Below are 12,702 nucleotides of genomic sequence, written 5' to 3' on the forward strand. Positions count from 1 at the left end.
AACCTTAAACACTCAAAGAGCCATTTGGACCCGTTTTCCAGAGGAAAAAAAACCTCAGGAGCACCAAAACCCTTTTGACATCTAAAATGAAGATAACACTGCATATATAGGGTTTTTTTTTACCTTTATGCTCTTATAGGTCCCATTTTTATAATGTAGCCCCCTCTTGTAGCTTTTAGTTAGTTTTGTCATACATTCTTGTCCTGTGTTTTCAGACGCCTGGTCCTTTATGGTGTTTTGCCTGATTCCAAGGCCATTCTCTGCCTGGAGAATTATGCCCACTTTAAGCAAATTAGCTCCCCTTCTTTCCCCCAACAAATGACCCTGGTTCTGCCCTGCACCCCTGCTGGACCCCACCTCCAGGGTAGCTCACCTGTTCAACCTGCAGAGGTCCTCTCTCCTGCCAGCAGCCTCCCGCCACTACAGCAGACCCTTTGTCCTCAGCAGGTCTTGGGCACAGCAGCCACACACCAAACTCCAGTGTCTCCAGCAGTCCATTAGTCACAAAGTCAGTCAGAGTATCCAGGGCAGAGTCCAAAGTCAATAAGCCAAGTCACAGTCCAAGGTCAGATTCCAAAGTAAGTCAGTCAAATCAGTCAGAGTGTCAAAGTCAGTCTCCTCTCCAACCCACACCCCCTTCCTGCCTCAGGTGCTCCTTATATCCCTGAGGGCCCTACTGCCTTCAAGTGGCTGCAGCTGTGCAGCACACTCTGCTGGATGCCCAGGCCTTACCCTTAAAGGGGCCACTGCTGACACCGCATCTATCTCCTCACCAGATCTTCCAGGATTCCAATACCTATGGCGGTTATGACATCTGCTTATCTTACATGGATACTAAAGAACTTCCCCCACCTTCCAGAGGCACCCTGCTGGAAGGAAAAAAGGACACAGACTCCAGAGGTGGGGAAGATAAGAAGCCAGAAGCCATAGGGGGAAGGGGGGGCAGCCACAGGCCAGCTTCTGCCTGCCTGCCTGCCCTCCCTCACTCAGGCTGCAACCCTCTCCACACTATCCTGGGAGTAAGCCCCATTGACTACAATGGGACTTCTGAGCAGACAAGTTGGTTGGAGCTCTCAGGTTGCAGTCCTCTCCACACTTTCCTGGGAGGAAGCCTCACTGACTACTTGTGAGTAGACCTGCATAGGAGGGGGGCTGAGACTGCAGCCCTCCACACCTTCCTGGGAGGAAGCCCCACTGACTACAGCGGGGCTTACTTGTGAGTAGACCTGCACAGGAGGAGGCTGAGGCTACAGCCCTCCACACCTTCCTGGGAGGAAGCCCCACTGACTACAGCTTACTTGTGAGTAGACCTGCACAGGAGGGGGCTGAGGCTACAGCCCTCCACACCTTCCTGGGAGTAGCCGAGGGACTACATCAGGGCTTGCTCTCGAACAGACCTGCGCAGGCTCCCACTCACCTGTCCTTGCGCTTGGCCTTGAGCAGGCTCCAAGGCTGCCATCCCAGGCACCCTTTCCTGGGAGTAAGCTTCATTCACTTTAATGGGGCTTACTACTGAGTAGACACACAGGATGTCTCCTCAGCTGTGGAGGAAAAGCCTCTCCTTGCACTGAGTGGGGACCTGCTCAGGGAAAGGCGGGCTGCAAGGGCTAGCAATGGCTGAGGAGGAGGACATCCTGCTGGAGAGTTGGGGAAAGGAAAAACAGGGAGCTTAAGCCTGCAGAGCGGGCAAAATTGAAAAGGGAAACCAATGTGGGGCAGGTGGGGGTGAAGGGAGAGGAGGGCAGTGAGCTCAGGGGGCGGAGGGAAGCAGCCTGCCCTCCCAACTCAGGTGCTTCCTCTTACCCCCTTTGCCACTTTCACCACACAGGAGGAGCCACAGCAGACAGCTGAAAGAGCCGCAAGCGGCTATAGAGCAGCAGGTTGCTCACCCCTGGTTTAGTGGAAACCAGGAATGGGTGCATGCCATCCACTAGGGGCTCCCTTGGTCAGCCTGCCTTCTCCCAATCCCTTTCCTAACAAAGAGGTTTTCAGCACTTACTTACCCAGCCTGTGAGCAAGTGTCTACAATGAGGAGAAAGGTAGAAGTGGCTATTGCCTTTACACCTGCTTGTGGGTTTTCTGGAAGCATTGGTAACTGTGTGGAACAGATACTGGACTCCTTGGATCTGTGCAGTTCAATCCTATCTTGCGCTGGAACAGCAGGCCATGAGGCCTGTGTTGTATCCAGCGTAAGATAAGGGTCCAGTGTGGCTCAGCTGGAGATAAGGAGAAACTCTTCCCCTTACCCTCAGGTAAACCACTGCAGCCCCAATGAGTCTTCTCGGACTTGCGCCACCTTAAGTCCAAGGAGAACGGAGCGGCTTGCAGCCCCTCCATGCTGCTTGGGCACAGGGGATAGGATCCATATATCTGCCAGGTCCCAGCCCTGCCTCCAGGACCACCCTCCCCGCCCCAGAATGCCTCCCTCTACCCTCCTCCCCACCTCCTCCCAGCAGGCCCTTGCATCAACTGAACTTGGCTGACACAAGCCTCCCTGCCTCAGTTGGCAGGTGTCCCTGCGCTGGCCCAGCTGACTCTTGAGGAGGCGCAAACGTGCTTTATGGGCTTGCACCAGCCCAAGGGCACCTTAGGATTGCACCCAAGTCTGATATAGCAGGGCTTTTATATTCACTTTCTTGCTTATGTTGATTGTATAATGGCTGGTGTGTTGTAGGGCACATATGGGCTAGTCACAGGAGTGGAAAGGAGGGAAGAGGGCTTCATTCCACTTTTGTAGAAGCTGCATTGAGTTTCTGGAAAACTGCGATATATTGTAAGTATTTTAAATAAATAAGTAAACTCCATGCCTGTCTTTCCTCAGGGGAAAAGCTGTGCAAGAGTGGGAAAGGATTGTGGCTGTGGTGGTCAAGACTAGCTTTTAAGTGAGTCTTAAAAGTATAAACGTTTGACTGAATTATGCCTAAAGTTATATAAAAATAGGAACACTTTTGCTTGTCTTCTGCTGGAATGATGGCCTAACTAATTCAAGTCAGAGAGAGATAGGGCTACTGTTTAATAATGTTGGATACATCACTATATGTCAGGCTTTCTAACAGTCATAATTTTACAGTAATTGAAAAGCGCTTATGTATTTGAGCTGGGAAAGTGACAATTATTTTGGTATTAGTCTTTGTGTAAACTTCCTGGTGTACATATTGGAATATTTTGTCTGTTCTCATAATTAGAGTTTTTAATCACAATGCCTGGGTTTAAAAAAACAACAGGAATCTGAATTGTCTTCATATTCTTCATATGCTTTGGGGAATATACTTTGATAAGGAATAAATTATTAGGTTAGTACTTCAATTTTTGCATTGCTAGATATTGGCATTGGAAAGGCAGTCATAAATTATTTTTGTGAAGAAATGATATATTCGAGAGATCCCCCTGGAAACTTCTGATCAGGTATCAGTTTGCCTTTTAAATGTATTTTGCCTGGAAATGTAACTGCAGAAATGTTATATGTGAGAGAGGGAGAAATTAAACTGTAATTGGAATTCATTGTTGTTTTGATTTGAGTCGAGTCATCTGAGTCTATCATCTAATTCTTGTTATTAGCCTTTTCCTAGAAGCGCTTGAATTGACTTTGGCACTTCAAAATCTTGGTACATGAGAAAAACCATTGTAAGTAATAAAAGGAAATAGTTGGTCTGAGTAGAACACATTTCAGTTCATCAATTTTTATTTGGTCACCTTTTGAATTTCTGCTGTTGCTTCTGTCCTCCTGTGGTCCCTTTATAGGCACTGGAGATTGAACCTGAGACCTATGTAGAAAAAAAAATGTACTGTACTCTACAACTCTAGCTTTTGCCTGTCCCTATAGAAAGGACAATCAAATATATAGTGTGTTATAACAAAACCTGATAAAAGAAATATAATTTTTGACGTTTTTGTTAGCTACTTCCTTGAAAAAGCAATACTTTATTCAACAAGTAGCTTTTTAGTACAATTGTTCTTTTCTGTACTGTACTGTACAGTACAATGTAAACTGCTTCTTTTTATTTTTGTATGTTCACCTACATTCATGCTGAAATGAGTTTGCTCCTCAAAAATCAAATCTGAGAATTTTCTGGATGTTCTCTGTTAATCAGAACACATGTAATATGCACACATGAGGGAAATACAGTTGTGTGCCCTGATCTTGTGTGGTGGCCAATGGCACAGTTATGTAATTTGATGGGCAGAAGAAATGAGACAAGGGTGAAGGTACAAAAAGAATTTACTTAGTGCTCAAAAACAAAGGGGGGGAAGGAGAGCTTAAACTGTGTCTAACTGAAATAACTCACTCACAGTTCACAAGACAGGAGGAATTCTACAGCTAGCTGTCATACAACAGTGGAACCCTGGGAAAGTGGTTAGAAGGAGGGGAGTGGAGTTGAGAGAGAAACTCCTTAGAAGGAGAAGAGATAGAACTTGGGTAGGGGAGAAATGTGTGGGGCAAATAAATGTAGGAAGATTAGATGGGCTTCCCAGTGCAATTCCAGGGGAAGAGAGCAGGGTTTGAGGGGGGTGCAGAGAAGCAGAGACAATGGGAGGGGGAAAGCAGGGAGAAGGGTTCAGTCTATGATAAAAAACTGCGGTTACAACAGCTCTATGTAGCCTGAACCAAGGACTGCAGGTAAGGGTTGAACTTAGGAATATGCCATGAATGCACCTCACACACTTGTGCTGGGGGAGGGGCAGCCCAATCCTGTGGTTCCTAGCCGAGAAGCTGCTGGAGTCACTTTCATCCCCTTCCTCTGAGGAAAGCCCTATCCCTGGCCACGGGGCTTCACAAGTCTGTCCCAGCTATTTTGCCAGTGCAGACTTGAGAACCTTCACGTTGGGCTTTTCAGCCCAACATGGAGGCAGCACTGTCGCTCATGGCTCATAGAATTGGGCCCCTAGGCTCTTCCACTGAATAAGCACTCTTGACTGATATTTCAGTCCTCTGATGGGGTGACCGTATGAGATTCCAACTGATGGAGTCATTGGTGCCTCAATCAGGGGGGTTTGTTTAGGCAAGAAGACTCCACCCTGATCTCAGGTCTCCAACAAAAATGTCATAAAAACAGAAAGTGGCTTCATTTATGCATAATCACACAGCGCTCACAGTGAGGAAACCTGAATAGCCCAATCTTACCTAACTCCCCATGTGACAATGCAGTGGCATAAACATAGCATCAGCTGTATACTGAGAGAGTATTTTGACTTCTAGAAACCTCCTCAGTGTAAAGGAGCATTTGAATTTAAGGATTAAGCAAGTCTTTGTTCAAATTTGGAGTATTGAGCTCCATGAATACATTAAGGGGTAGGGTGTGGCGGAGCTGATTACATTGTTCAATAAAAAAATGTGGCTTTCTTGGCCTGTGGTTCTGTGGCCAGATGCTAATTGATTTGGCCCTTTGTTCTCCAGACAGGCATATAGTACCAATCCAGTGCTCACTTTGCACATCCTGAATCAAAAAGAAATACACAGGAATATTGACAATGCCACTTCTCCACTGATTTGAATATTTGTATTTGACATCAGTTACTTTTAATTTCAGTATTTGGTACGTGATGGTGTATATTCAACCGTATTTGATAGTTGACATGCAGTGGTATTTAGCAGTGTTGATAGCCAATGTGCAATGTTACGTCACTCCTTAGTTTTCAAACTTTTCTATCCTCGATCAGAGAAAAATTTCTTTATCAATGAACCCCTCTGCATCTGTCATAGATCTTCTGTCTTGTAAAGCAACCTGGGCCTTTTCCTAAGGTGCACAGTTGGTTCAATCGGAATGCCAATGAATGCACTTAGTGATCATAACTTTTTCACAGTATTTGATAGCTGAGTTGTATCTGGCAGCATGTTATATCTGAAAATATTTGACATGAAATGTTAATTTGGTTTGGGACAGTTGACGAGTTAAGATATTTCATATTCAGAGTCTACCCACTTAAAAACAATCAAGAGATGTCAACAAGTCTGAAGCAACCGAATCTAACATTGAGGCAAAAAATGCAAATCTTGAATTTGAAAAGGGAAAATTCAGTACATTTTGAAATGAAGTAATTTCCTAATGAAAAAGTATGTACAAAAGCCCCCTAAAACATAAATGTTTTCCATTTAGATGGCCAGGTGGAAGAGAAAATAAGATTCTTACTAAGTTAGTACTATTAAGATCAGAGTTATTTTAGTTAATGTAAATTCCTTGTAACTTGATATAGGGATGGTAGCACTTAATAATCTGTTGGCAGGATTACTTACTATTTCTGTAAACTCTTCTGTGAAGCTGACTGTATCAGTTCACTGAATAAGAAGCTACCACTGCTAGGAAAAGAACTTGCTTCATCATTCCCAACCCACCTCTTGCAATCCCCAAGTACACAAGGAGAACATGCCTTCAATATTAACTGTATTCTCTTCATTGTACAATTGTTTGTTTTAAAAGGTTCTGTGGCCATCTAAAGTGGAATGTCACTCTTCCATTCCCGCAGGCCAAACTCTGGTTAAAGAAGCAAGTGGACTAAAGTTCGGTTATTGCTGTTCATGCCACATATGAAGGGACATAAATCACCCGTCTTTTTTTTCTTTTTAAGTACAGGAAAAGCTGATAGATCTAGTACTCGGCGAGAAGTTATTTCCTCATGGTCCATTTACCCTTCAAAACATATGAAAAACATTTTAAAAACCCATAAAGCTGCTATTATGAAAGAAAACCGACCTAAAAGAAAGATCCCATACTACTACAGAGAAGGTAATTTTACTGTCTCTGTCAGTTTCATTTCCACTAAAGGGAATTATTGTTTCCTTTGAAGAATAAAGCCTGTTTATACTGCCTGGGTTTTATGAAGCTGACAACAAAATTTTAAAAATTCTGTTTAACCATATGTCCTCTGGCACCCATCACATAAAGGCTTGCGCTAAAGCACCTGTTTTGCATGCTAAAGGTCCCAGGTTCAGTCCCCCACACCTCTAGCTAGGGCAGTGAAAGAAACCTGTTTGGCTCCTGGGGAGCAACTACCAGTCATCAAAGACCAGTGGGACACATCAAACTTTTTAGCACCGGGAACCACTTTTAGGATGACAATCTATCAGGGCCCACTGGGAGTGATGTCATAAACCTGGAATTGATGTCATGGCCAGAAGTGGCATCATCAGTTTAGGCTTCAAACCTAAGCCGCAATCAGCCAAAGTTCCCATTACACAGCACACTTGTGCTGTTATTTTGCATAGCTCGGAATTCAAGCACTGCAGTTTGGAAGTCAAAGCAGAATGCAGACTTGGATCTTCTCCGACCACCTTTCCTGCCCCACCCCCTTTCCAGTGTCCCATCTTTCCACCTATTCAGGGCAAAGCACCATGTCTCTCTCCCACCAGGATCCTGTCCTACCCAGTAGCTCTGTACCCTGTATTTTCAACTCTGTAATTTTCAATGGCAGCTGAGCTAGGTGCTACATGACCCACCTGAAATTAGTTCACAAGTGGGTCCCACCCCACAGTTTGAAAAACCTCTGGCACAGACAATACTGAGATAGGTAGTCCAAAGTCCTGACTTGTATAAGACAGCTTCATATGATAACTAGGGAGCATACTTATTATGCAAACATAAATGTGCCAATCATGTTTGCATATATATGTACTTTTGAAAGAATCCAGCATTTTGTAGGAGATGAAAACTGGAGATGAAAAGCACCCGGAGACAGGGAGAGCACAGCTCCCCTTGACTTCAGCTTGGGAGGGTGGGGAACAGTGACCCCCGCTTGGAGTGTTTTCCACTCCAGGTATTCTCCATGGAGAATGGCGGGGGGGGGGGGAGGGAAAAAGTTCTTCTGGAATTGTTGAGATTAATATGTGAATGTCCAAAAAGTCAGAGATACTCTACTGAATATTGACAGTCTGCCTGGTAAATATGGACAATCTTCTTTAGGAGTGTCAGAGAAACCACAATCGATACCAGTGAATGTTGTCCTTCACCAGTTTCTCATCAGTTATACCATCACTGGTCCAAGATAATAATAATAATAATAATAATAATACAGGTATTTATATACCGCCTTTCTTGGTCTTTATTCAAGACTTTATTCAAGGCGGTTTACATAGGCAGGCTTATTTAAATCCCCATAGGGATTTTTACAATTGAAAGAAGGTTCTATCTTCCAAGAACCACTACATTCAGGTGTTTCATTCCGATCTGGCTTCACATTCTGGCCTCCATCCTCCCACGCTCAGAGCAGATGGAATAGCTCGGCTTCAGCTTGTCAGCTGCTTCAAGGTCGCACGGTGCCGGTGGCCTCGAACTGGCGACCTCGGGGATGTTATCTTCAGGCAAATGGAGGCTCTACCCTCTAGACCAGACCTCATGGTTCTCAAAACATGATGGTGGATGGGCTGTAATTCCGTAGTAGAGCAGATGTTTTGCCTACAGGAGATCCAAACGCCTCTCCAGGTGTGACTGAAAAAGATGTCCATCTGAAACCCTGGAAAGCTGCTTCCAGGCATTATAGACAATCACTTACATAGCTGGTCCCTCTGGCACCCAGAGCTGGGGCTCAGTTTCACCCCTGGTGACCAACTCAGAAGTAATTGCAGTGACATGATGATGTCACTGCCAATTACTTCCAGGTCGTGAGCACTCGGAGTGGTTGTACACTACTTTGAGCGACTGAGCACTTTTTCCACATTTTTTCCCCCCATGAAAAAAGCAGTTGGGGGGATCTTGACACCGCCCACGGCATGATAGCTGGGGCCCTGTGCCCCTGGGCACTCCTTAGCTACACCACTGTAGACTCAGGGTTCTGTATGCAGAATTCTGAATACAGACTTGTACCTCTCTCATGTAATATAAACTGTCGTAATACTGTTAATTCTTGTCTTTACAGGTTCAATGGACTGGCTTTAATTCAGAGGGACTCTAATGGACTTCTTTGGCATTTATTAAACTACATCTCTCTTTCTGTTGGGATTCCTTGGATTCACCAGCTACCCAGATACCCTGATTAACCTGTAACTCAGACCCTTAGAAAAGCATGCTTAAAGGCCAATATAGTTAAAGAAGGTTTGTCATTCAGGAGGACTATAGGAAAAGCGGTCCTTTCAAATTTAAAATGAGTACACCACTTGTTCCAAACAAGTCATGTTACAATGTACTGCAGGACAATAGAAATGAAATTAAAAATAACAACCAAGACGCAATGACTGTAGGAGACACAAATGCCAACCAAATCACATCAGAGGTTAAAACCTCTGGAGGGGAAATGAGGTCAAATGATTTGACTGGGGAAACTAGATGCTCAAACATTGGAAAGCCAGAAAATATCCCACAAATAGATTCAGAGAGGAACAGATTTCAGAGTTCTATTGCAGTTCCAGACCTTAGACTGTCTTTTACCACCAATAGAGAATTGTACTATAGATCTGATGGGGCTAAGGACGCTTCAAGGATCACCCCTATTAGCCGGGGACATAGTTTGTCCAACCTGCGGATTAATACAAATGAGGCTTTTTCGGTTGTTCTTTCCAAAAGTGATGCCGATCTCATTCAGCATGTTTCAAAGGAAAAAACACCTAGGAGGATTGAGCCTGAAGGGATAAAACGCCTTTCCTTGGGGAGGTCACGGAAACTTACAGCGAAAACAGAAAGCTTTGGAAAAGAATTTGTCAGCCGCGTGTCTGGGAAGCGCTTGCTTTCGGCATCTCTGGACTCCATTGACACCTCGCATCATTTGGCAGCGGATGCTGAGAAATCTCGGAAGACATCCACAGACCATTTTTTAGGCATGGTGTTTCGTCCCACTGACAGTGTTTCCGAGGGAAACATTGTGCGTTTTTCTAAACTAACATCTACCTCAGAAACTAAGAGAACAGATGTTCCTGCAACACAAATGAGTGTGGACAATGTACCATATTTCCACAAACAAAGCACAATGCACCCTGCTCATTCGGATCTACATTTAACTGTTAAATCCAATGAAGTTCTGAGTAGGTCAGAAGCACAATTGGACCATCAGGATGAAAAGAGAGGAAAACTGGAGATGAAAAGCCCTCTGTGCTCGCAATCAAAGAGCATGTGTCAGCAGAAAAATGACAGGATTATGCTGGTTGAATTTGTTGGATGTCAAAGGAAAGAAAATGATGTTCTGGAGCAGAATGAAAAGGATTATGGGTCTGATGTGCACAAAGGGAAATTGCGACAAGAACATTATAGCAAAGAAGATCTCTACTTAAACGAGGTGGTTGATTTTGTCAGTGACAGGTTGGTGGGTAGTAATAATAACTACCCTGGTTTAGGAAGAGGAAGTAGCCATAGTGACAGGAGAGCAGCAAATCAAGGGAGTGAGGAATGCATAGCCGAAAAAGAGGTAGATCCTCTGTTACCACTTCCTGCTGATAACAAACACAGAGATAAGCCGATGCCTGCACGATATAAAAACCTGTCTGATGCGGGCTCAAGTTGTGTTCAAGCCATTGCTGGGCATGGGTCTTATAATGGTAATCTGCGTGATGGCAAACATTTTTACAATAATGAAAGTAAACTGATGGTAGTCAAAGGAAATAGCGAAAGCACTGCAGAGCTCCCCTCTGATCTCCGGGAGCAACCGGAAATGATTAGTGCAGAAAGTGAGTCAGATGAACATTATTCTTGCATCCAGGATCAGGATTCCGTCCACAGCAAGAAGACTGTTACTGCAAGGAAGCCCATTTTGAGCGACCCGATGGAGAACTATAAAGTACCAGTAAGAGCAGATACCTTGGTATGTGCCCCAACTCCTTTGCACCCCATGGCAACTGTGAACATTAATAATCCACCTGTCGTATCAAATGGCAGTTTGAAGGACCTTTATGCCCTTCATGTTGACAAACTGTCATCCTCCGCAGTCCTACCTCCCACTGACAGTACGCCGTTACTAAGCCCATCCCCTAAAGTGCCTAACCAGACTGCAATAGTGGCCTGCAATAGTGGCATCCCCAAGCCGATCCTCGTGCATTCCAAGGGCTCCCATCCAACCAAGGGCGACGGGGAGAGCAATTGCATTGAGAAGCCTGAGGACAGTTTGGAGATAAAGCCAGACATTCCCAAACCCAAACACGTGAGGCCTAAAATCATCACTTATATCAGAAGAAATCCTCAGGCAATAGGCCAGCTTGACCATCCATTTGCCCCACCTGGATTACCCTATGTTCCTCCAGCTTGCAGCATGCCAGTGGCGAAAGAGCAGAAGACTTCAAATGAAGGCGAGATTAAACCAACCAGCGTTCTCTATGACAAGTTTAAACCTGATTTGCAGAAACCGCGGATTTACAGCTCTGGACTAGTGATGTCTGGCATTAAATCCTCAGGGCATCATTTTGGTCAAATGGGCGAAAAGTTTTTACAAGAGGTAAGGTTAATGTGATCTTTGTATGACAAACTGGCTATTGCAGTGCTGTGTAAGGTACATGAATGCATGGGGTGTGTGTGTGTGTGCGCGCGCGCGCGCAGGGGGGAAGAGTAGAAATAACACAAAAGGGGTATGTGTGAATCTGTGTTTTAATACAGGTAGGGTTACGTTGACATGAGATGAGGCCCCAGAAATGTCCACTGAATTTGGAGAGCAAAATACTTCAGATGTATCTCACCAGTTTGGTTTCTCTTGTATCTGTTTTCTTTTAGGAAAAAAACTATAAATCCTAAATACTTATGTACTTGATTTCAGTATGTGCAGATGCTGGCCTCGGAGCTGGAGGACCTCAGAGGTACTCCTGGAACGCAATTGGAAGGCACTTCCAGTTCATGCTAGAGACTTCCAGTTGTGTCCAGAGGCCTTCTGAGGCATAGGAAGGCTAAATGCATGGGTGCTGAGGGCAAGCTGCATTGTAGAGAGCCCACCTCACCCACCTCACTGGCCCACCTCACCCCAGCACTGTCTGCTCTAGTGACTGTCTGCTGGTATTCATTTGCATTTTTTTAGATTGTGAGCCCTTTTGGGACAGAGAGCCATTTAGTTACTTGATTTTTCTCTGTAAACCGCTTTGTGAACTTTTAGTTGAAAAGCGGTATATAAATACTGTTAATAATAATAATAATAATAATAATAGAGAGTGGAACTTACTTCCAAGTGAACATGTATAGCAGTGGTTACCAAACTTACCAGGGTCATGGCGCCCTTCTTTTATGGTGACCTCTTCTTCCCAGCTCTCCTGAGTGCCACCAAAGAAGTGATCCAAAATGGTGGTGTCTGATAGAACCGGAAGAAGAGGCCACTGGGTTCACCCTGCAGCACTCCTGTGATTGCACTGCAGTGCCCTCAGGCATTGCGGCACATAGTTTGGGAACCACTGATGTACAGGGTTAGGTCACATAGATGACATGAACAGAACAGAAATCATTTTACAACCAGGCTTTTAAAAATATTTTCTCCAACAATACAAGAAAAATGTTTTTATTTTCTGCTGATATTTAGTTCCATCTTTTTAAAAAAACAAACCGATCTATTAAGAATCGGCCTTCAAGTCAGAGAAGTGCGTTATATTTCTATGAAACACTTTGCTGTGTTACCTGTAAAAGGTAAAAACAAGAAAGTCTGCTGCTTTGCACAGATAAATTGAGCTGATTAAAAATGCATGAACTGGATATTTGCAGAATTCTTTTCTCATTTTTAAAAAGAATTTGTTGCTGCATCCATATCCAATATAATTGGATAATACAAACTGTATAATGAAGTTGGTTAAAAAAAATTGCTTGGAGAGAAATATGA

At 44.3% G+C, this 12,702-nt stretch overlaps 1 protein-coding gene across 2 annotated transcripts in view; it reads left to right on the top strand.

The window, feature by feature from the left end:
- The first annotated feature begins 9,072 nt into the window (after positions 1-9,072).
- Positions 9,073-12,702, top strand: part of MTUS2 (microtubule associated scaffold protein 2) — a 226,106-nt gene continuing 222,476 nt past the window's right edge. Inside the window, exons 1-2 of one of the 2 annotated variants that reach the window (XM_066619699.1) lie at positions 9,073-10,375; positions 10,472-11,346. In XM_066619699.1, coding sequence (XP_066475796.1) covers positions 9,073-10,375; positions 10,472-11,346 — 2,178 coding nt within the window. Of the gene's footprint in view, positions 11,347-12,702 lie in introns of both variants that reach the window. The other variant, XM_066619698.1, reaches the window with a different exon arrangement.

The sequence above is a fragment of the Tiliqua scincoides genome, chromosome 3, assembly GCF_035046505.1.
Source record: "Tiliqua scincoides isolate rTilSci1 chromosome 3, rTilSci1.hap2, whole genome shotgun sequence".
Lineage (NCBI taxonomy): Eukaryota > Metazoa > Chordata > Lepidosauria > Squamata > Scincidae > Tiliqua > Tiliqua scincoides.